Source organism: Zonotrichia albicollis, chromosome 2, assembly GCF_047830755.1.
Source record: "Zonotrichia albicollis isolate bZonAlb1 chromosome 2, bZonAlb1.hap1, whole genome shotgun sequence".
Taxonomy (NCBI): domain Eukaryota; kingdom Metazoa; phylum Chordata; class Aves; order Passeriformes; family Passerellidae; genus Zonotrichia; species Zonotrichia albicollis.
In genome coordinates this window covers 13480835-13500981 of record NC_133820.1, presented here as the reverse complement: position 1 = coordinate 13500981, position 20147 = coordinate 13480835, and the positions used below count along the sequence as shown (strand labels likewise).

Here is a 20147-nt window from a genome sequence, read left to right as displayed (position 1 = left end):
TGCAATCCTGGCAGTTGTGTCCCCTCACCCATGGCTAACCCAGCATCTGTTGCTTGGACCCTCTGTGGTGCCAATTCCTGCTGGGAAAGCCTCTGGATTCACTGAGTGGGAGAGGCTCTGATCGTGACTGAAATCATCCTGCTGTGCTCTCTTCCCTCTAAAACCCTGTTTGCTTCTTCAGCATGTAGAAAAAAACCCGACATGATCAGTTTGTAGAACAAAAAAAATAAAAGTGAAGAGGATGAAAAATGTCTGAAGGATGAAGTTTAAAAAAAGACTGGATGTGGCACTTGGTGCCATGATCGAGTTGAGGTGTTGGAACGTGGCTTGGACTCGATGATCTTAAAGGGCTCTTCCAACCTAGAATTTCTGTGAAGTCTGGAGTACAGGGCAGTTCCTGCTCAGTTTGCTCTGCTTTAGGGAATGCTGTCCCCTGCTGGCAGGAGAGGCAGAAATTGGAGTTTTGTGGGAAATAAAAGAGCTTTACCATTCCAGAGGGGAAAAATTCCATAAAAACCTCCCAGGTAAAACCCAGGCTGGGGAATGAGGCGTGCTCGGGACAGAAGGATCCTCACTGAGGGTCCTGCACAGGGATTCCCAAAGTCCCTCTCAGCTTCCCTCCCACTCCTTCTCCTCAAACGTGAATTTTGCCTCCTTCTCCAGCCTCTCTCCAACCCCAGCTCCCATTAACCCCTTCCTGTCCCTTCTCCTCTCCCATTCCCATGCACCCTTTTCCCTTTTCCATCTCCACCTTCCAGGAGCCCAGAGAAAATCAGGGCAGGGATCTCTCCCACCTCCCTGAATTCCACAATTCCCACTGCTCACAGGCAGCGCTGAGAGCTGGCACTGCCAAAAACTGTCCTGGGCTGGGGTTGGGAAAAAATCAGGAAAAATTTGTCCCTGGAAAAGGAAGGATGCCCAGGGAAGGGGTGGAATCACAGCCCTGAGGTCATTTAATTCCTGACATTTTGTTAGCACAGAATTCATCTGCCAGAGCAGAAAACACCCAGAGATCCCCAAAAAGTCTTTTTTTAAAATTAATTTGATGGTCTGTATATTTTGTATTTATATTATATTTAGGACAAATTTTATATATTTTAAATTTTTATATATAATATAATATAATATAATATAATATAATATAATATAATATAATATAATATAATATAATATAATATAATATAATATAATATATCATATAAATTATTTATTTATATTTTATATATTACTTTTATATTTTCATGTATTACTTATTTATATAAATTTATATCTATTTAAAATGTATTTTAATTAGAATTTTTATTTTATAAGTTAGATACATTTATATTATGAATATATTATATATTTATAAGTTTTATTTATAATTATGTTATACTTAGGCTATATTATATCATGTTATATAATGTATTACATATAATATAATGTAATGTAATGTAATGTAATATCTACTTGAAACTGATCTAAAAAATGCAAATTCTATTTGAAATTAAACCCATCTAAAAATTACAAATTCTATTTGAAACCCAGGTTAAAAAATGTAAATTCTATTTGAAACCCATCTTAAAACCCACAAATTCTATTTGAAACCCATATGAAAAACTATAAAATCTACTTGAAACCCATCTAAAAAAATTGCAAATTCTATTTGAAACTCATCCAAAAAATTGTAAATTCACTTTGTAACCCATCCAAAAACCTGCAAATTCTATTTGAAAAATTACAAAACCCACTTGAAACCCCAGAAATGTCAGAATGATCTCTCTGTAATTCTTCACTAGAAGAAAACCCAGCTTTAATTAAGTCTAATGAAGATCCACCCTCACCACAGCAAGAAAACAAAGATCCCACCAACACCACAGCAAGAAAACAAAGATCCCACCAAGTCTTCTACAACTTTTTGCTCATTAATTGTTGAAATTTAATTGGAGGCAAGATTCATTTGCCTGAAGGACTGACAGAGGTGTTTGTTAACATTTCCTCCCTGTGAGACTTTTGTGAGTCACTTCTGGAACATTTCTATTTCTGCTTTTATGAAGTATTAAATGCTAAAAAGAAATTTTAAGTGTAGCAGTTTCCCATCCACTGGATTGTGTTTTATTGGCTAAGGGAGTTGGGGAAAAGGGGAAATTTCAATGTACACACTCAAATCTCAAATCCTGCTGCCTCAGGAAAATCCCACAGCTGCATTTCTATTTTCAGTCCAGAAATGAAACAAGAAGAACTTTCTGCTGTTTCATTCTCCCAGCAGCTCTTCAGAGAATTTCTTCCTTTTGCTTTCTTGTTCTTGCAGTTCCATCTTCTCATTTCTGCTTCCACATCCCAGCCCTGAGCTTTGTGCTGAGCTCAGAATGGATCAGCTCCACCCCACAGCCACTGGGAGCATCATTTGACACCAAAATAACCCAAAAGGCTGCAATGACACAATTTCCTCTTTTTTTAGGTCTTGAACAACATCAAATCTTATGAATGCATTGGATTCTGTTTGCCAGACAGGCATGATGCTTTCTAAACAGGATTTAGGGACTCTGGTGGAGACTCACATCTTACTGGATGGATTTTTAATCCCCAGATTTCCCTGATTTCCTTATTCTTGATGTCACTTCCAAACTATTTCTCCTGCTGCAGAACATTCCTGAAAACTGGATCTTCTACTGGCAGTTTCTTCACAGAAATGTTGATGTTTCTACACCAAACCTGGGAACTCGGACTGGGAACTGAGGATTGAATTTTTGCAAAAAGAAATGAACGCAGACATTGCTGTGATTCGGGCTGGGAGGGTGTGCTCAGCCTTTATTTGTTGGGCTCACAGCTGGTTTGGTCATCATTTGGAGCATCATTTTACACCAAAATAACCCAAAAGGCTGCAATGACACAATTTCCTCTTTTTTTTAGGGCTTGAACAACATCAAATCTTCTGAATGCATTGGATTCTGTTTGCCAGACAGGCATGATGCTTTCTAAACAGGATTTCTGGTGGAGACTCACAGCTGACTGGATGGATTTTTAATCCCCACATTTCCCTGATTTCCTTATGCTTGAAGTCACTATTTCTCCTGCTGCAGAACATTCCTGAAACCTGGTTCTTCTACTGGCAGTTCTTCACAGAAATGTTGATGTTTCTACACCAAACCTGGGAACTTGGATGGGAATTGAGGATTGAATTTTTGCAGAAAGAAATGAACTCAGACATGGCTGCTGTGATTCAGGCTGGGAGGGTGTGCTCAGCCTTTATTTGTTGGGCTCACAGCTGGTTTGGTCAGCATTTGAAGCATCATTTGACACCAAAATAACCCAAAAGGCTGCAATGACACAATTTCCTCTTTTTTTTAGTCTTGAACAACATCAAATCTTATGAATGCACTGTTTGCCAGACAGGCATGATGCTTTCTAAACAGGATTTAGGGACTCTGATGGAGACTCACATCTTACTGGATGGATTTTTAATCCCCAGATTTCCCTGATTTCCTTATGCTTGAAGTCACTTCCCAACTATTTCTCCTGCTGCAGAACATTCCTGAAAACTGGTTGCTTCACTGGCAGTGTCCTCACAGAAATGTTGATGTTTCTACACCAAACCTGGGAACTTGGACTGGGAACTGGGAATTGAATTTTTGCAAAAAGAAGTGAATTCAGACATGGCTGCTGTGACTCAGGCTGGGAGGGTGTGCTCAGCCTTTATTTGTTGGGCTCACAGCTGGTTTGGTCTCCAGCAGGAGCAGGAAGGGGCAAATCCTCAGTCCTGGCACGTTTTGGGGCTGGGGGAGCTTGCAGGCTCTCATCAGATGGCTTCTCTGCAAGAATCAAGACAGGAAAATAATTTCAAATGAATAAATTCAAATTAAAAAAAAATCCCCAATCCTGGTCTGAGAGTGCCCAGCACCTGCAACAAGGATAACTTGAAGTACAGAAGTCTTTAAAAGCTGGAGAACATCATGAATTCATCCTTGTTTTCATTGCTATAAACTGCAGGGAGTCACCACCAGCTGCCCCAGAGCAGGGAGAACACATTTCATACTGCCCAAAGCTCCCCTCAAATCCATCTCAATCTCTCCAAGCACACATCAAAACAGTGAAGAAGCTTTAGGATTTGCAATCAGAGTGAGGATTTTTTTACAATATAAATCTATAATGGAAAAATCTGTCTGGGCTGGTGTTAAGAGCCACAAAAACTCACCATGGTCCTGCTCTGAGGAAGGAGGGATGGGGATGGGGGCTGGCTCTGGATGTGCAGAGGTTGGGGTGTCTGGCTTCAAGGAAATCAAGTTTATTCTCCTTTAAAAGAGCAGAAAGATTAAAGTTGCTTTATAGACCTCATTTCCATGAGTATTCCACTTCAAGATTTAATTAATATAGAATCATTTAACTGCTAAGGTAATTCTGATGTATTTTACTGCACATTTTCCCTTCTTTTTCCAAGTTGAATGGGGCATTATCCACTTCCAACTCCCTCCCATGGGCAGGGCCACCTTCCACTGGAGCAGGCTGCTCAGAGCTCCAGTACAATCAATATTATTGGCAATTTCCAAAAAATGAGATCTTTTAGGAAGTCTAATCTATATTTCATAGATTTCATTCTATAATATATTTTATATTTCATTCTATCTGATCAATATTTCAAGTTCCACACCAAGGGCCTGGCTAGACTTGCAGAAGGGTGTTTAAACAGCTCCTGGCAGCTGAAGGTTTCAGGCACCATTTTTGTGCACAAAACTGGACCTGAAGACAGAATCACAGAATATCCTGAGCTGGAACAGACCCAGGAGGATCAAAGCCCAACTCCTGGCCAGGACAGACACCTCTGGTTGTCAAGGCTCAGGTGAATTTGCTGCCTCACATTTCAAGCACATTTAGGAGACATTTTGACCTCTCATTTGCAGCACAACAAAAAAAAAAAAACTCCACATCAAGAGAGCTCCCACTCACAGCCAGGGCTGGGGGTTTGTGTGCAGAGCTCAGCCTTTCAATGCAGCACAAGCACAAATTGGCTTGGCCCTTTTATTTCCAAGTGGAAGGTGGGAATAGAAATCCAAAAAATCTCACCTGGGTGTTTTGAAACAGGACTGCAGAGTGGTGAGGGCGACCCTCCTGGGCTGGGGGGCTCTGCTGCCCTGGGTGCTCCTCCTCTCCTCTGGGGATGGCACTGGGCTGGCTCTGATGCCCACAGGGGTGCCAGGGGATGGCACTGGGGTGCCAGGGGATGGCACTGGGGTGGCTCTGATGCCCACAGGGGTGGAAGGGGATGGCACTGGGGTGGCAGGGGATGGCACTGGGGTGGCTCTGATGCCCACAGGGGTGGAAGGGGATGGCACTGGGGTGGCTTTGATGCCCACAGGGGATGGCACTGGGGTGGCTCTGATGCCCACAGGGGTGGAAGGGGATGGCACTGGGGTGGCTTTGATGCCCACAGGGGATGGCATTGGGGTGGCTCTGATGCCCACAGGGGTTGAAGGCAGCTCCATCCCAGCAGTGCTGGGGGTCCGGGGTTGCACTGGGGGATCCTTGCTGGGAGGGGTCCCCTCTGGCAGCCTGGAACCTGGGGAAATCACTTTGTGGGATTGGCTTTTCTTGGCTTTCTTGTCTGCTGCTGTTCCTGCAGGAGTCCTGACAGGGATCTGAGGCTTCTCCTTCAGGGGCACTCCCAGCTCATCCTCCTCGAAGGTGACGAAGGAGCAGTACCCGTCCGTGGAGGAAATGGCCAGGAAGGATCCATCACTGGACCTGGTTGGGATTGATTTATTTCCATTAAAGGCCAAGCTTTTACTTGATTAAAAGCCATAATTGTCTAATTGACAGAGCAAACAGGGATGGATTGCTGCTCAGACACTGAGTGACCACGTGTGTGGCAGAAATTAAATACAAACCCAAGGCAGGACTCAAAGTGGGCACAGAAAAAGGACATTTCCCATCACAAGAAACCTCAGGAATACAATTCCTTACCATGAAATGTCACTCAGGGTGTGGTAGTGGATGTTGGAGACATAACCAAAGGGGAAGGACTGCTCAGTGTCATAGAAGAGCACAGAATCCTCTGAGGCAACAGCAAACACCAATCGATAGGGGAGGCTGAACAGGGCAGGGGGGGATTTGGGGCTGATTCCATCTGCAAAGAAATGAACAGTGAGAATTCTCTTGGATTTATTGCAAGGCAGTGACTGCACTTAGCCATGAATTTAAATAAAATTACAGCATCAATCAGTATGAACACTGAGCAGACAGCTCTTGCACAAAATATAAAATTTAACATTTCTGTTGTCTGACATTTACTATTTATTTTCTTAAAACAAAAGGGCACCTTTCTCTCTCTGGATTGCTACTGTTTTGTTCTGTAAATTTTCCCCTCTATTTTCCAGTATTTATAAGAACTTTAATATTAAAGTCTCCCTTTAGAGGAGCTACAGAGACCAACTGCAGGCCCTCATCTCCCTCCTTTGCAACAGCATGGATCTAAAATTATGATGGAAATAGAACAGGTAAATCCTGTAAGGAATACTACAAATGTAAGCAAGCTCTGCCTTTTCACCTGAGTAATGTCAGTCTTGTTAAAATATAAACACTCCTGGAGCCACAATAAAGCTGGATTAAATAAACACAAAATAAATTCTTGTGCAACTTCACATAATCCTGTCCCCAGCTCAGAATTCCTGCTGTGCCCAGTGACACCAGCACTGCTTCCCTGAATAAACACCAGAGCTTGTGGCAAACTCCTCCACTCCCTGTGATGTGGGCAGCTGAGACCAACAGGAATTATTTCTCTGCATTGCTCCTCTGGTGCTAAACCAGGTTATTTCTTTGGAACACAAAATGGTTAACAGCTCAAGGAAAATATTTCACAGTGGTCGTGCAGCCTGAGAGGCCAAGGAACAACATCCATGCACTCTACAAAGCAACTCATGAGGGACTTGAGGTGAACTCGGGGCCTCAGAGTCAGGAAACAACTTCTCAGCACTGTCTTAGAGGAATGCTGAAAGGCTGGGGCATAAAATAACAACCAGGCACATCTTTTCCCAGATTTGCTGGGAGTTCCCACTCCCTGAAGTGGGAAAGTTCCCACTCCCTGAAGCTTCCCATATGTCTGAGGTTGGAAATGGGGCTGTGTGTTCTGTTTCCATTTTTTGAGCTGGGGCAGTTCTCTGCTGTTCCTGGGCAGTTTTTCCTTTCTCTCTCCCACAGCCAACCCTCCCTCCAGGAGATCTCTGCTGCCCATGGCCACTGAGTGTCCCTGCAGGGCTGAGCCAATCCCAGCATCCCATGGGGAGATGCTCCGCCCAGGGGAGGAGCCAAGCATTCCTGCCTGGATCCAATCTGAGGTGCTGGCACAGCAGCACAGGGTCACTGACATCTTTTCATAAAAACCCTTTCTTTGGGATTTTTCCTCTTCTGGGAAGCTGAGGCCCCAGAAGAAGAATTGTAAACGGTTGTTATCTGCTGATGTGGGATGTAACAGCTGCAACTGGGATTGGACCATGTTCCATGTTTACAATTAAGGGCCAATCAGGGACCAAGTTCTCTGGGACAGATTCAAAGAGAGCTCTCTTGTTATTCGATTCCTATTCTATCCTTAGCTTAGCAGCTTCTGAACTTTCCTCTCCATTCCTATTAGTACAGTCATAATGTGTTATATATCATAAAATAATAAATCCATTCACAGAGAGCTCTCTTGTTATCAGATTCCTATTCTATCCTTAGCTTAGCAGCTTCTGAACTTTTCTCTCCATTCCTATTAGTACAGCCATAATGTGTTATATATCATAAAATAATAAATGCAGCCTTCTGATCATGAAGCCAGAGATTCTCGTCCATCTCTCTCACCCTGAAGACCCTTGCAAAGCCTTGAACTGCACAGCAGCCTTTGCCCCCTGCATTGCCAGAGGAGCAGCTGCCTCTTGCCCTGGAGCTGCAGAGGAAAACTCCCCCCTTGTGCAGGATCCCTGCTGCAGCAGAGCCACAGCTGGCACTGCAGGAGGGCTGAGCCCCCTGGGATGGGGCTGGGACACCCCCTGACACACAGGGGGGTGTCACAGACATTTTTTCATAGAAATCCTTTCTTTGGGATTTGTGCATCTTCTGGGAAGCAAAGGGCCCCAGAAGAAGAATGTAAACAAATGAAATGTAGCAGGTGATCCTGTGATTGGCTCATCTTCCATGTGTACCATTAAGGGCCAATCACAGGAGCAGCTCAGGGACAGATTCCCTGCACACAGAACTTTGTTATTCATTCTTTCTATTCTATTCTTAGCTGAGCAGTTCTCTGCAATCTCTCTCCTTATTCTTTTCAGTATAGTTATAATGTATTATATATCATATATCAATAAATCCAGCCTTCTGATCAAGAAACAAGATTCTCATCCTTCTCTCACCACGGAGACCTCCTCAGGTCGCTGTAATAGGGGGGCAGCTCCTATTCTTACTTTGTCAGTGGTTTTTATTTTTGTTTGTACTATTGCATTTCTATTTTTAATTTTCCCAGTAAAGAGCTGTTATTCCTACTCCCATCTCTTTGCCCCAGAGTCCCTTAATTTCAAAATGATAATAATTCAGATATAATAATTTGCATTTTCCATTTCAGAGAGGCTCCTGCCCTTGCAAAGCCCCACTCCATACCTGCAGCAGAGGCTCCTCTCAGCTCAAAGTACACAGGGCAGCAGCGAACAGCCAGAGTGCCCTTGCCAGGACAGGGCAGGTGACCCACGGGCCTTCAGAGAGAGCCAGGAGTTCAGTCAACAACATTTGCACTATTTCAATGGTTTATTTTTAAATCCAAATCAGATTTTTATCTCATTAAACCCCTACCTTTTAAGATTGTTTCTGGAGAAAACATAGGTGGTGTTGGTAACGTTCTCTCCCGATTCCACACAGCCAGCTGCAAAAACAAAAGTTCCAACGTTACTCATCACCTCAGAGAGCTCCTGAGCACACACCTTGTGTCCACAAACATTCCAGTTCCTGGCAATTTGGCTTCTCCAGAAATATTCTAATTCCCAGGAATTAAGCTTGTCAGTTGGGCAAAAGCTGGATACAACTTAAAAAGGCATCCCAAATATTTATTTAGTGCTGGTTTTGTTTTCCCTTATACATTTCCCTCTTCAAAGCTGCTTTTTGATGTTGCCAGACATCAATAAAAGCAGGGTTTGGACAGGCACACACTGATCCCTCCTTGCTGGGCTGTTTTTACTCTGAATGTTCTGAGGGAAGGACAAAATCAAAAAAAAATCCCACTCATTATCCTTCATTTCTATCTTAAGACTTCTGGTGTTGCAATTTATCCAGCAAAAATGTCATAAATATCACTTTTATCACAGGAGAAAGTTGGTGTTGTGGATTGTTAATGAAGAATATTGTGGAGTTTTTATTTTCTTCAATAAGGAGAATGAGGAGTGGCTTAATTAGGATAAATCAGCATCTCTGAGATGCATAAAATATTAAGGAGCATTCAAATTAGGATATAATAGATTGAGGGAGTTGGGAAGGAGCTGGAGAATCCCTGAGGAGCTGGAAGGGGCTGCAGAATCCCTGAGGGAGCTGGAAGGGGCTGGAGAATCCCTGAGGGAGCTGGAAGGGGCTGGAGAATCCCTGAGGAGCTGGAAGGGGCTGCAGAATCCCTGAGGAGCTGGAAGGGGCTGGGGCTGGAGCAAAGGAGGCTCAGGGGCCCTCGTGGCTCTGCACAAGGCCCTGCCAGGAGGGCACAGCCGGGGGGGTCGGGCTCTGCTGCCAGGGAACAGGGACAGGAGCAGAGGGAACACAGAATCACAGAATAATGAGGTTGGAAGAGACCTCTGAGATCATCAAGTCCAAGCTATGCCCAAACACCTCAAGTAGACTATAGCACCAAGTTCCATGTTCAGTCTTTTAAACACATCCAGAGATGGTGATTCTACCACCTCCCTGGGAAGAGCATTCCAGTACTTTATTATTCTTTCGGTGAAAATCTTTTCCTAATATTCAACCTATACCTTCCTTGACGTAGCTTCAGACAGCCCCAGGCTGGGCCAGGGCAGGCTCAGCTGGGACAGCAGCAGCAATTTGCCCATGGAAAGGGAGCTCAGGCCTTGGCAGGGGCTGCCCAGGGAGCTTTGCAGTGCCCATCCCTGCAGGTGTGCCCTGGAGGTGGCACTGAGTGCTCTGGGCTGGGCACAAGGTGGGGATGGGTCACAGCTTGGATTGCATGACCTTGGGAATGTTCTCCAAGCTCAGGGACACAGCCCAAGTGCCAGCAGATGTCCCCACACCTGGAGTGAGCAGGTAGGAGCCATCAGGGGTGAAGCTGAGCCTGCGGAAGAACGACTTCATGCTGTCATCGTGGAACATCCGAAAGCTCCTCACCTGCAAGACAGAAATCAGGATTGTGGAAAAGGCCAGCAATGTCCAGCTGCAACTCCTGGACACAAAACATCCACTTGGACGCTCCAGCCTGATGGAACTTTTCAAATAAAACCTTTAAAAAGCTCCTTCAAGCTCTCTATAAATTCTTCCCAGCTAAGAAAAATAATCCTTGATCCCTCTTGAGCTGCAAAGCAAAACACTCCCAGAGCTGTCACCTTAAAGCAGCCATCAAAAACCAGCCATAACCTGGAGAACAACATTGTCTAACACCCAGGGCTGCTCAGGCATCCCAGGCTAACCCCAGGATTAGAGGTTGAAAGAGAATTTCTCTCATGGCAAAGTGCCTGCTCTCAGGCCTGTTCTTCAGTGTCCATAAAACTCTTACCCATGTTTTCCTCCCAAAAGAAAAAGAATGAATAGAAGGAATTAAGAAAGTTATAGCCAGACTAGAGGTGTTATTTTACTGTCACTTAAAGCTGTTTGGGAGGAAAAAAAAGCTCTTTGTTTTCCCTCTTAGGGTTAGAGTTACCTAAATTATCCCTAATTCATATTTTTCTTCACAATCTAACTACCTTCATGAAAATTCCAGGCTGTTAACTTTAAAATATTATTAACTTTAAAATATTATTAACTTTAAAATATTATTACTATTATTACCACTGTCACATCTATTAATAAACTCCCAGCTACTGCCAAGGATTTCTGAAGTTTCTCCTGTTAAGAATTGTTTTCTCCACACTATTTTTAACTTTTACAACTGCAGGATTGTGTTACTGCTTTCATCAGCAAAAAATTCTGGGGATGTGGTTTCGGGGTGATGATGATGGGAGGGGATGAGTGCGAAGGTCTCTTCCAACTTTGATGATTCTACAACACAGGAATTGTTTGGAAGGAAAATGTTTGATCCTTGGGTTTGATGGGACGGGAAGTTGAGATGAAAGAGCCCCCAGCAGAGCTGGCAGCCCCAGCAGGTACCTCTCCTTCAGCTCCCGAGCCCGATGGCATCTTGGTGACATTGAAGGCCACTCGCTTGGTCTGGGTGCTGTAAACTCGCAGGACCCTGTGTGGGAGAGCAGAGTCAGCCAGCAGGGAGTGACAAAATGCAGCAGGGGTGGGAGGGACATGAAAATCAGCCATTGCTGCCATGGCAGGGCCACCAACACCTCCCACTGTCTCCAGTGTCCAGCCTGGCCTTGGGCACTGCCAGGGATGCAGGGGTGGAATTCCATGCCAGCCCTGCCCACCCTGCCAGGGAACAATTCCTCATTGCCAGGATCCCACCCAGCCCTGCCCTCTGGCACTGGGACCATTCCCAGCTGGGTTTGCACAGGGATCCCTGCCAGGGGTGGCTCTGGAAGGAACCTGGACACAGGGAGTGAGTCCTGAGGGGATGGAACTCAAATCACAAGGGAAGGCAGAGGGAATCAGAGAAAGGATTAACAAAATCTGGATTTGGGTTGGGAGGGACCTTAATAAAGATCTTCCAGTGCCACCCCTGCCATGGCAGGGACACCTCCCACTGTCCCCAGTGTCCAGCCTGGCCTTGGGCACTGCCAGGGATGCAGGGATGGAATTCCATGCCAGCCCTGCCCACCCTGCCAGGGAACAATTCCTCATTGCCAGGATCCCACCCAGCCCTGCCCTCTGGCACTGGCTGCCATTCCCTGGGTGCTGTCCTTCAAACCCTGTGAGGAAGCCCTGAGGGAGCTGGGGGTGCTCGGCCTGGAGAAAAGGAGACTCAGGGCTGCCCCCATCGCTCTGCACAGCTCCTGGAAGTACTTTCATCAGTAAATCTGAGACCACACTGAGCTGGGAGCTGTGTCCATCTGCTGGAGGGTAGGATGGCTCTGCAGAGAGACCTGGAATGGTTGGATGGATGGACAGAGTCAAACAGGATGGAGTTTAGTAAGTCCAAGTGTTGAGTCCTGCATTCTGGCCACAAGAACCCCCTGCAATGCCAGAGGCTGGGGATGGTGTGGCTGGAGAGTGCCCGGGCAGAAAAGGATCTGGGGGTGCTGACTGACCATGAACCAGCAGTGAGCCCTGGTGGCCAAGGAGGGATGGCCCCAGGCCTGGATCAGGAATGGAGTGGCCAGGAGGAGCAGGGAGGTCATTGTGTCCCTGTGTCTGTCCCTGTGTCCGTCCCTGTGTCTGTCCCTGTGTCTGTCCCGGGCAGTCCCTGTGGCTGTCCCTGGCTGTCCCTGTGTCTGTCCCTGGCTGTCCCTGTCTCTGTCCCTATATCGGTCCCTGTGTCTGTCCCTGTGTCTGTCCCTGGCTGTCCCTGTGTCTGTCCCTGGCTGTCCCTGTGTCTGTCCCGGTCTGTCCCAGGAGCAGGGAGCTCACTCTGCCCCTGCACTGCTGAGGGCACACCTGGAGTCTGTGCCCAGCTCTGGCCCCTCAGTTTGGGAAGGACCTTGGGACACTGAGCACATCCAGAGGGGCCAGCGAGGCTGGAGAGGGGCTGGGAACACAAACCCTGTGAGGAAGCCCTGAGGGAGCTGGGGGTGCTCGGCCTGGAGAAAAGGAGACTCAGGGCTGCCCCCATCGCTCTGCACAGCTCCTGAAAGGTGCCTGTGCTCACCTGGGGCTGGGCTCTGTCTGCAGCAGCACTGACACACCCAGAGCACACAGCCTCGAGCTGCACCAAGGGAAATACAGGCTGGAGAGCAGGGAAAAGGTTTTTCCAGCCAGGGTAAGAAAGTTCTGGAATGGCTGCCCGGGGAGGGGGTGGAGTCCCCATCCCTGGGTGTGTTTAACAAAGCCTGGATGTGGCACTGGGGGCCAGGGTTCAGTTGGGGCTGGGCTGGACTCGATGGCCTTGGAGGTCTCTCCCAACCCAGGGATTCTGGAACTCTGTGAAATTGTCTCTCTCCAGCTTTCCTGGGGCTCCTTCAGGCCCTGCAAGGCCACCCTGAGGTCACCCCAAAGCTTCTCCTCTCCAGGTGGACAATCCCAGCTCTCCCAGCCTTTCCTGTGCTTCCTTTCACCCCAAGTTTCCCAAAAATGCCCCAGGATCTCCCTTCTCAGTCAGCACCTAAAATACAAACCTGGACCACCAATTAAGCATTAATTAAAATTCTCCTCATGAGACACCACCAGAGGGATGTGTTTTAATGAGCAAAGAATTAATGAACTCCTCACAATGCTTGGACTGCACAAGGTTTGGGAAGTCCCAGCATTTGGATTTATGGAGGAAAAAGGGAATTAGGACAGGCTGTTCCTACCTGCACTGTGGGTTCCTCAAGAGTGAGAACTCCCCTTAAAAACAATTAATTACATCTCCATCATCATGGAGTGCTTTGGGGTGGAAGGGACCTTAAAGATCATTTAATTCCATCCCTGCCTTGAGCAGGGACCTTGCACTGTCCCAGGCTGCTCCATGCCCAAGGATGAATTTATCAGCTCATTAACACAACCATGCAGCCCCAATAATGATCAATAACATAAAAACTTAACTCCTAAATGAAGACTCCTACAAAAGTTTATTTGCTAAGAGAGACTGCAGGGATCCCTGAGCACAAACTAAAAAATTAACTAAAATATAATTTTACTTTCACATCAACCTGCTTACATAACAAAGTGAATAAAGCAAAACCTCATGTTTATCTGCCATATTTCTTTTTAACCTTGCACTGTCCCAGGCTGCTCCATGCCCAAGAATTAATTTATCAGCTCATTAACACAACCATGCTGCTCTCTTTTAAGAGTATCAGTAATGATCAATAACATAAAAACTTAATTCCTAAAGGAAGACTCCTACAAAAGTTTATTTGCTGCTCAGAGAGACTGCAGGAATTGTTTACCTCAAGCCAAAAACTTAAAATATCATTTTACTTTCACATCACTTTACTTTTACATCAACCTGCTTACACAACAAAGTGAATAAAGCAAAACCTCATGTTTATCTGGCAAATTTCCTTTGAATTCACCCTCCTGGAAAAAAGGAATATTCAGGAAAACCCCTCAGACCAACAGCTCACCTGTCACAACTCAGGGTTGCAATATACTGGCCCAGAGGATCCCAGGTCACTCCTTGGACATAACTCTTGTGCTCATTAAATATTGAAACTTTCTGGCCTGAAATTACAAACAGCTTTCAGATCATAAATTCCAACGTGTTTCCAAATTATTTCAGACATCAAACAAGACAAAAAAAGATGCTTCAAAATGTAGGGAAATAATTCTTTGAACATAAAAGTGTCCATTGGATGGTGGCTGATAAGAATATCAGCAAAAGTTGCTTTTAAAGTGCCAGTTTGGGGTTTGTTCACTACAAATTTGATAATTAATTAGAATTAATATTAGATTATTATTTAGGGTTTGCTCACTACAAACTTAGCAATTAATTAGAATTAATATTAGATGAATATAATGACTCAGATAAGCAAAGGCAGGAGCTCTCTGACCCCACTGATGTTCCACAAGGGAAGGTCTCAGAGCCAAAACATTGATGAGAGAAAGTTACAGAGAATTCTAAAAATACTTTGTTGAATATTGGCCACAGGTGGGATTTGTCCTATTATTTAAGTGTTGCTTTCTTGCAAAGAAATACCAGAAGCTGCCAAGTGTCAAAGAAAATAAATAGCTTTTCAAAAGGAAAGACACAAGCAGAGCTCAGGCCATGCTGCACAACACCAAAAAGTGAAATAAAAAGTTTGTGCAAGAATTTTGGGGGGTAAAAAATGTGTGAAGTTGTTTCCTGAATACTCCAAGGTGATCAGATTGCTCAGGTGTAAATTCTGTTGGCCTGAGAATATTTTATATCTATTTACAGAGGGCCCTCAAACACACACCCAGAAAATCACACAGAAAAACAATAATAAAAAAAAGATGTTTCCCATTTTTTGAGGGGAAATGCCATCAGGCACTTCCAGCAGATGAGGAATTCCAAGGGATAACTGCAGCATTTACCTTTATTGACATCCCACATGATTGCTGTGTTATCCACAGAAGCAGATGCCATGTAATTCCCATCTGAGGTCCAACAAATATCATACACATCTTCCAAGTGGCCTCTAGAAGGCAGGAGAAACCAATTATTATGTGAAAATTAAAAGCTATGCGTGAATATGATTTTTATGATTTTTAGGTTAAAAAAAATACCAAGAGAGAAATAAAAATTGCTGCTGGTGCTGCAAGCAGTTCTGCATTCCTCTCACAATAACCTCAGCTGCCAAGAACTGCTCTTTCAGCTTAAAACCTTTGCTCTTTGTCCTGATTATTCAAAATGTCCCTCTCCCTCCTTTTGCTGAGTCTCATTAACAGGGAGTTAAAAGGATTAATATTAAAGTAAATGAATTGTAGACAGTGCTGGAGTTCTACACAAACTGAAAAGTGCACCACATGTTAAAAAAAAAAACAAAACACAGAGAAACCAAAACCACTGAAGAGAAAACCAAAGTTTTCTTTGGTTTAATAATAAATAATAAATAATAAATAATAAATAATAAATAATAAATAATAAATAATAAATAATAAATAACCTCAAAGTTTTAATGACTGCCCAGTTCTCCTTGTTGAGCTGAGCTTCATCATCATCCTGAAACACCAACGGCTCCAACTCTTTGCTGTCATTCAGCTTCCACAGCAAAATGACAGCATCTGCAGAAGAAACCAGAGCAAACTGATTTATTTCCCTTTGTCCCTTTTGCTCATTCAGGTGGATTTAATTCACTTTAACTCCAAAATGCTGCAGGATGAGGCAGAGGGGAAGCAGCTCTCACCATCCCCTCCCGAGGCCAGGATGTCCCCGCTGGGAGAGAAGCGCACGACGTTGACGGCCTTGGTGTGGCGCGCCAGGTTGGACAGGAACTCCACGATGGCTTTTCCATCCGGGCCCTTCTCCACCTTCCAGATCTGCTTGGGAGAGTGTGAGACAGCTTTCCAGGGCAAAGGGGATGGCACAGGGTCCTCAGGGTGGGAGGGACCTCAGGATCATCCAGTGCCACCAGCATCACCCTGTTCGGTTTTCGGCTGTTTGGGTGGCCTGGAAAGGCCCGGGGTGGCCTTGGGGCAGCCCGCGTTCCAAAGGAACAGAAGAGGCTTCAGTTCTTTTCTCGGTCTCGGTGTTTATTAATTGTTTATCTAAAAGATTTTCTCTCGGCCCGACAGAGCTCTGCTCAGCAGCCAGCCATGAGCACACTCCCTGCCCTCTGGGCGGTCACCTATCTTTATACCCAAAGTTACGTGTACAATATTTATCATTTTTCCCCAATACCTTTCACCCTTATTGCCCAGTGCACTTTTAGTAATGACCAATCCCAAAGTGCCACCATCACCACAGAAGATGGAGGAGAAGAAGAAGAAGAAGAAGGACAGGACACGCCCCAATTCCTCCATCTTACTTCTCTAAACCCCCCTGTACAGAAATCCTAAACCCTGTGTTTCACTCTCTAATTAACTTATCCCTTCACCATTCACCCCGGTGAAACCCTCCTATCCTCATACAGGTGTCGTCTCCTGTGTGGGATCAAAGTCCAGCCACCAGACACTTCTGGAACATTCCAGGACTCCCCAGCCCCCCAAGGGTGGTCTCGGTGACTCGGCACCTCAGTCCTGAGCTGCTGAGATCCCACATCTCCCCAATCCCTGTCCCCAAGGGCACATCCAGACTGCTCTGGGACAATTCAGTGACTCCAAACCTCCCTGGGCAGCTCAGCCCAAGGCCTCACCACTCTATGACTCTGATTCATTTTCAAGTCTCCAATCTGAACCTCCCTCTGATGCAATTTGAGGCCATTTCCTCTTCTCCTTTCCCTTGGTAATGGCCCAGGTTTGAGCTTTTCTATTTTTCATATTCTGTGCTGCTTTAGTGCGTGAATTTGAGCTTCACATTCAGGGATGGTGAGCTCTGTGCACAGAGCAGGGAGACAAAACAATTCCTGCTCCAGCTGGGCACCAAGGACAAATGATCCAAATCTCAGCCCAAGGGCACAAATGTGAAAGTTTGCAGGCAGCCCCGACATGGAAAGAGATGAGAATCTTGACTCCCTGTTTCAGAAGGCTGATTTATTATTTTATTATCTGTATTATATTAAAAGAAACGATAATATCTGTATTATATTAAAACGATACTAAAAGAAGAAAAGATTTCATCAGAAGGCTTGAAAGGAAATAAAGAATGAAATGATAATAAAATCTTGTGACTGACAGACAGTCTGAGGCAGCTGGACTGTGATTGGCCATTAATTAGAAACAACCACATGAGACCAATCACAGATGCGCCTGTTGCATTCCACAGCAGCAGAAAATTATTGTTTCTCTTTTCCTCTGAGACTTCTCAGCTTCTCAGGAGAAAAAATCCTGGCAAAGGGATTTTTCAGAAAATATCATGGCTACACACAAACCCCGTGGGCTGGAGAGAGAAAAACAAGCAGGGTGGGACTGCCTGGGCTGAAGCTGGAATGGGACAATGAACTGCAAGGTGCAAATGGAGCAGAACTGATCCCAGGGACAGAGCCCGTGCCCGGCCGTGCATTTTGGGGCCATTTTGGTTCATCTTGGGTGCAGCCCTGGCTGGGCTCTGGTGCTGCCCAAGGTGCATCCATGGAGGAGATGCTGGGAATAAATCCCTGCTTTGTTCTTTAGCTCTGCCCAGCTCTGCTCTGGGGCAGCCTGCACAAGGCATCAGTTTCTGGTGACCAGGAATCATTGGGACGTGACAGAAGAGCCTGACCCCACCTCACTCCACCCTCCTATCAGGGAGCATATTTTTTATGTCAGAGAAAACCGACATTTTTCCAGCCCTAATATATGTATAAAAAAATCCCTGAAACATATGCACCATCAGGGAAGAAGAGGTCAATTTGCCAGTGAGGAAGGAAAAAGTTTTATGAGACAACTGGAATAAACTACTACAGAGAGTATTTACAAGAGTGTGTAATCACAAGGGGGAGTGGTTTCAAACTAGGGGAGTAGGTTTAGAGTGAATATTAGGGTGAAATTGTTCCCTGCCAGGGTGGGGAAAGGCTGGGATGGAATTCCCAGAGCAGCTGGGGCTGCCCCTGGAAATGCCCAAGGCCAGGTTGGACACTGGGGCTGGAGCAGCCTGGGACAGTGCAAGGTGTCCCTGCCATGGCAGGGGTGGCACTGGATGAGCTTTAAGTCCCCTTCCAACCCCAACTACCTTATAATTCTATATACAATTTACACTCTTTCCTGAAGCCATCCACTCGCCTTGGCATGTACCTGCCAATAACCCAATATTTTGGATAATGAAACCAACCCAATATTTTGGTAATGAAGCCAACCTGATATTTTGATAATGAAACCATGCCAGTATTTTGGATAACAAAACCAACCCGATATTTTGGGTAACAACCCCCACACCCCGCCCATCTCCATCCCAGCCCCAGCTCACCCTCACGGCCGTGTCCACCCCTGCCGAGGCCAAGCGATTGATCCTCCCATCCGCTCCATGCTGGAAGTCCAAGCTGTAAACCGGCTCCTTATTATGCCACACGATTTCACAGGTGATGACCTTCATGTTTCCTGGAGAAACCAGAACAAACCTCACATCAATCCTTGTTCCTTATGGCTCTGGCGGCCAAACTTTGTGCGCGTTTCCCAGGCACCGCTGGCAGAGCCTGGAACTGCACCGCAGTCATTGACAGATTGAGGAAGGCTGTTTCTAAAAGTTGTGATTATTATGGCTAAAGTTCCTGTTTAGGGGCTTCAAGAGGACGGTATCAAGCCCTGTGCATCGGTTTAAGACTTGAGAGAAAAACTTTGTTGGGGGTAACAACCCTGCCCGGAATCTAAACAAGGAGCGGGACAGGCGGCCCGGCGCGGGCTGGGGAAGGGCAGAGGCGCCGCTGGCCGCTCCCGGAGCTCCGGGGATCCCCAGTCCCGCTCTCCAGACCCCGAAGAGCCCCAATCCTGCTCCCCAGAGCCCCCAAACCCCAAATCCCAGCGCGGCTCCCCCGACTCGGGTCCCCCTCCACCCCTCACCTGCGGCCCGCCCGCGGCTCCCGCGCGCTCCCGCCTTTGCCCGCCCCGCGCATGCGCGCGCCCGCCCCGCGCGCCGCCTCAGGAGCCCTCAGGGGCTGCTGGGGGGGAAAAAACCGCAAGAACATCAGAATAAACCTAAAATGAAAAATGCCCAGTACTTGCACTGCTCAAAAGAGTTTGTTTGGGGGTTTGGGGGGTTTTTATTTTATTTGTTTGTGTTTTTAATTTCACAGGCATTACTTTGCTTGGCCGGTGTAAATGTATGAAAGTCCTAATGGGGTAATGTGTCCCCAGACTTCCCTGTTTCAAAGGCAAGCATTTTGCCTTAAAAACATAATAATAATGACATGTTACATTGTGAGAAAACGGTTTCTGCTTGCACTTCTTGCCCCAGGGAAGAAGAGGTTGAAGCCCAAAATGGGGCTCTGAGAGCTCCCCAGACCCCACACGGCCTCACAGGCAGGAGAGGGAGCAGCGGGGGACAAAGGAAGATGAATTCTACAGCACACAATCACGGAACATGAAAAAAAGCCCAATGCTTGCACCTCCTCAAAAGAGTGTTTGTTTTGTTTTGATTTTTTAATTTCACAGGCATTGCTGTACTTGCCGGTGTAAATATATGAAAAGTCCTAATGGGTAATGTGTCCCCCAACTTCCCTGTTTCAAATGCAAGCATTTTGCCTTAAAAACATAATAATAATGACAAGTTACATTGTGAGAAAACGGTTTCTGCTTGCACTTCTTGCCCAAGGGAAGAAGAGCCTCTGGGCAGGGAGGTGAAGCCCAAAATGGGGCTCTGAGAGCTCCCCAGACCCCACACGGCCTCACAGGCAGGGGAGGGAGCAGCAGGGGACAAAGGAAGATGAATTCTACAGCAC

The 20147-nt window shown here is 45.9% G+C and overlaps 1 protein-coding gene across 1 annotated transcript; it reads right to left on the bottom strand.

Annotated features, from left to right (window-relative positions):
* Positions 1 to 1462: 1462 nt before the first annotated feature.
* Positions 1463 to 19330, bottom strand: CHAF1B (chromatin assembly factor 1 subunit B). The gene is made up of 14 exons (XM_074533877.1): positions 19270 to 19330; positions 18680 to 18810; positions 16044 to 16176; positions 15804 to 15921; positions 15232 to 15335; positions 14301 to 14397; positions 11296 to 11380; positions 10227 to 10320; positions 8791 to 8860; positions 8602 to 8693; positions 5938 to 6100; positions 5041 to 5718; positions 4175 to 4272; positions 1463 to 3791 (listed from the first exon to the last, which is right to left on the bottom strand). The coding sequence occupies exons 2-14, from the start codon at positions 18803 to 18805 to the stop codon at positions 3676 to 3678; spliced, it is 1974 nt and encodes a 657-aa protein (XP_074389978.1). The 5' UTR covers positions 18806 to 18810; positions 19270 to 19330; the 3' UTR covers positions 1463 to 3675.
* Positions 19331 to 20147: the final 817 nt, after the last annotated feature.

Bases quoted from the DNA above. Each gene is read 5' to 3' on its own strand.
- CHAF1B (XM_074533877.1), bottom strand. From the start codon at position 18,805: ATGAAGGTCATCACCTGTGAAATCGTGTGGCATAATAAGGAGCCGGTT. The intron at 6,101-8,601 runs GTATGGAGTGGG...ATTTCTTTGCAG, and splicing joins GAGAGGAGCCTCTGCTGCAG to ATGGAATCAGCCCCAAATCC. The intron at 3,792-4,174 runs GTGAGTTTTTGT...TGATTCTTGCAG, and splicing joins TTCCTCAGAGCAGGACCATG to AGAAGCCATCTGATGAGAGC.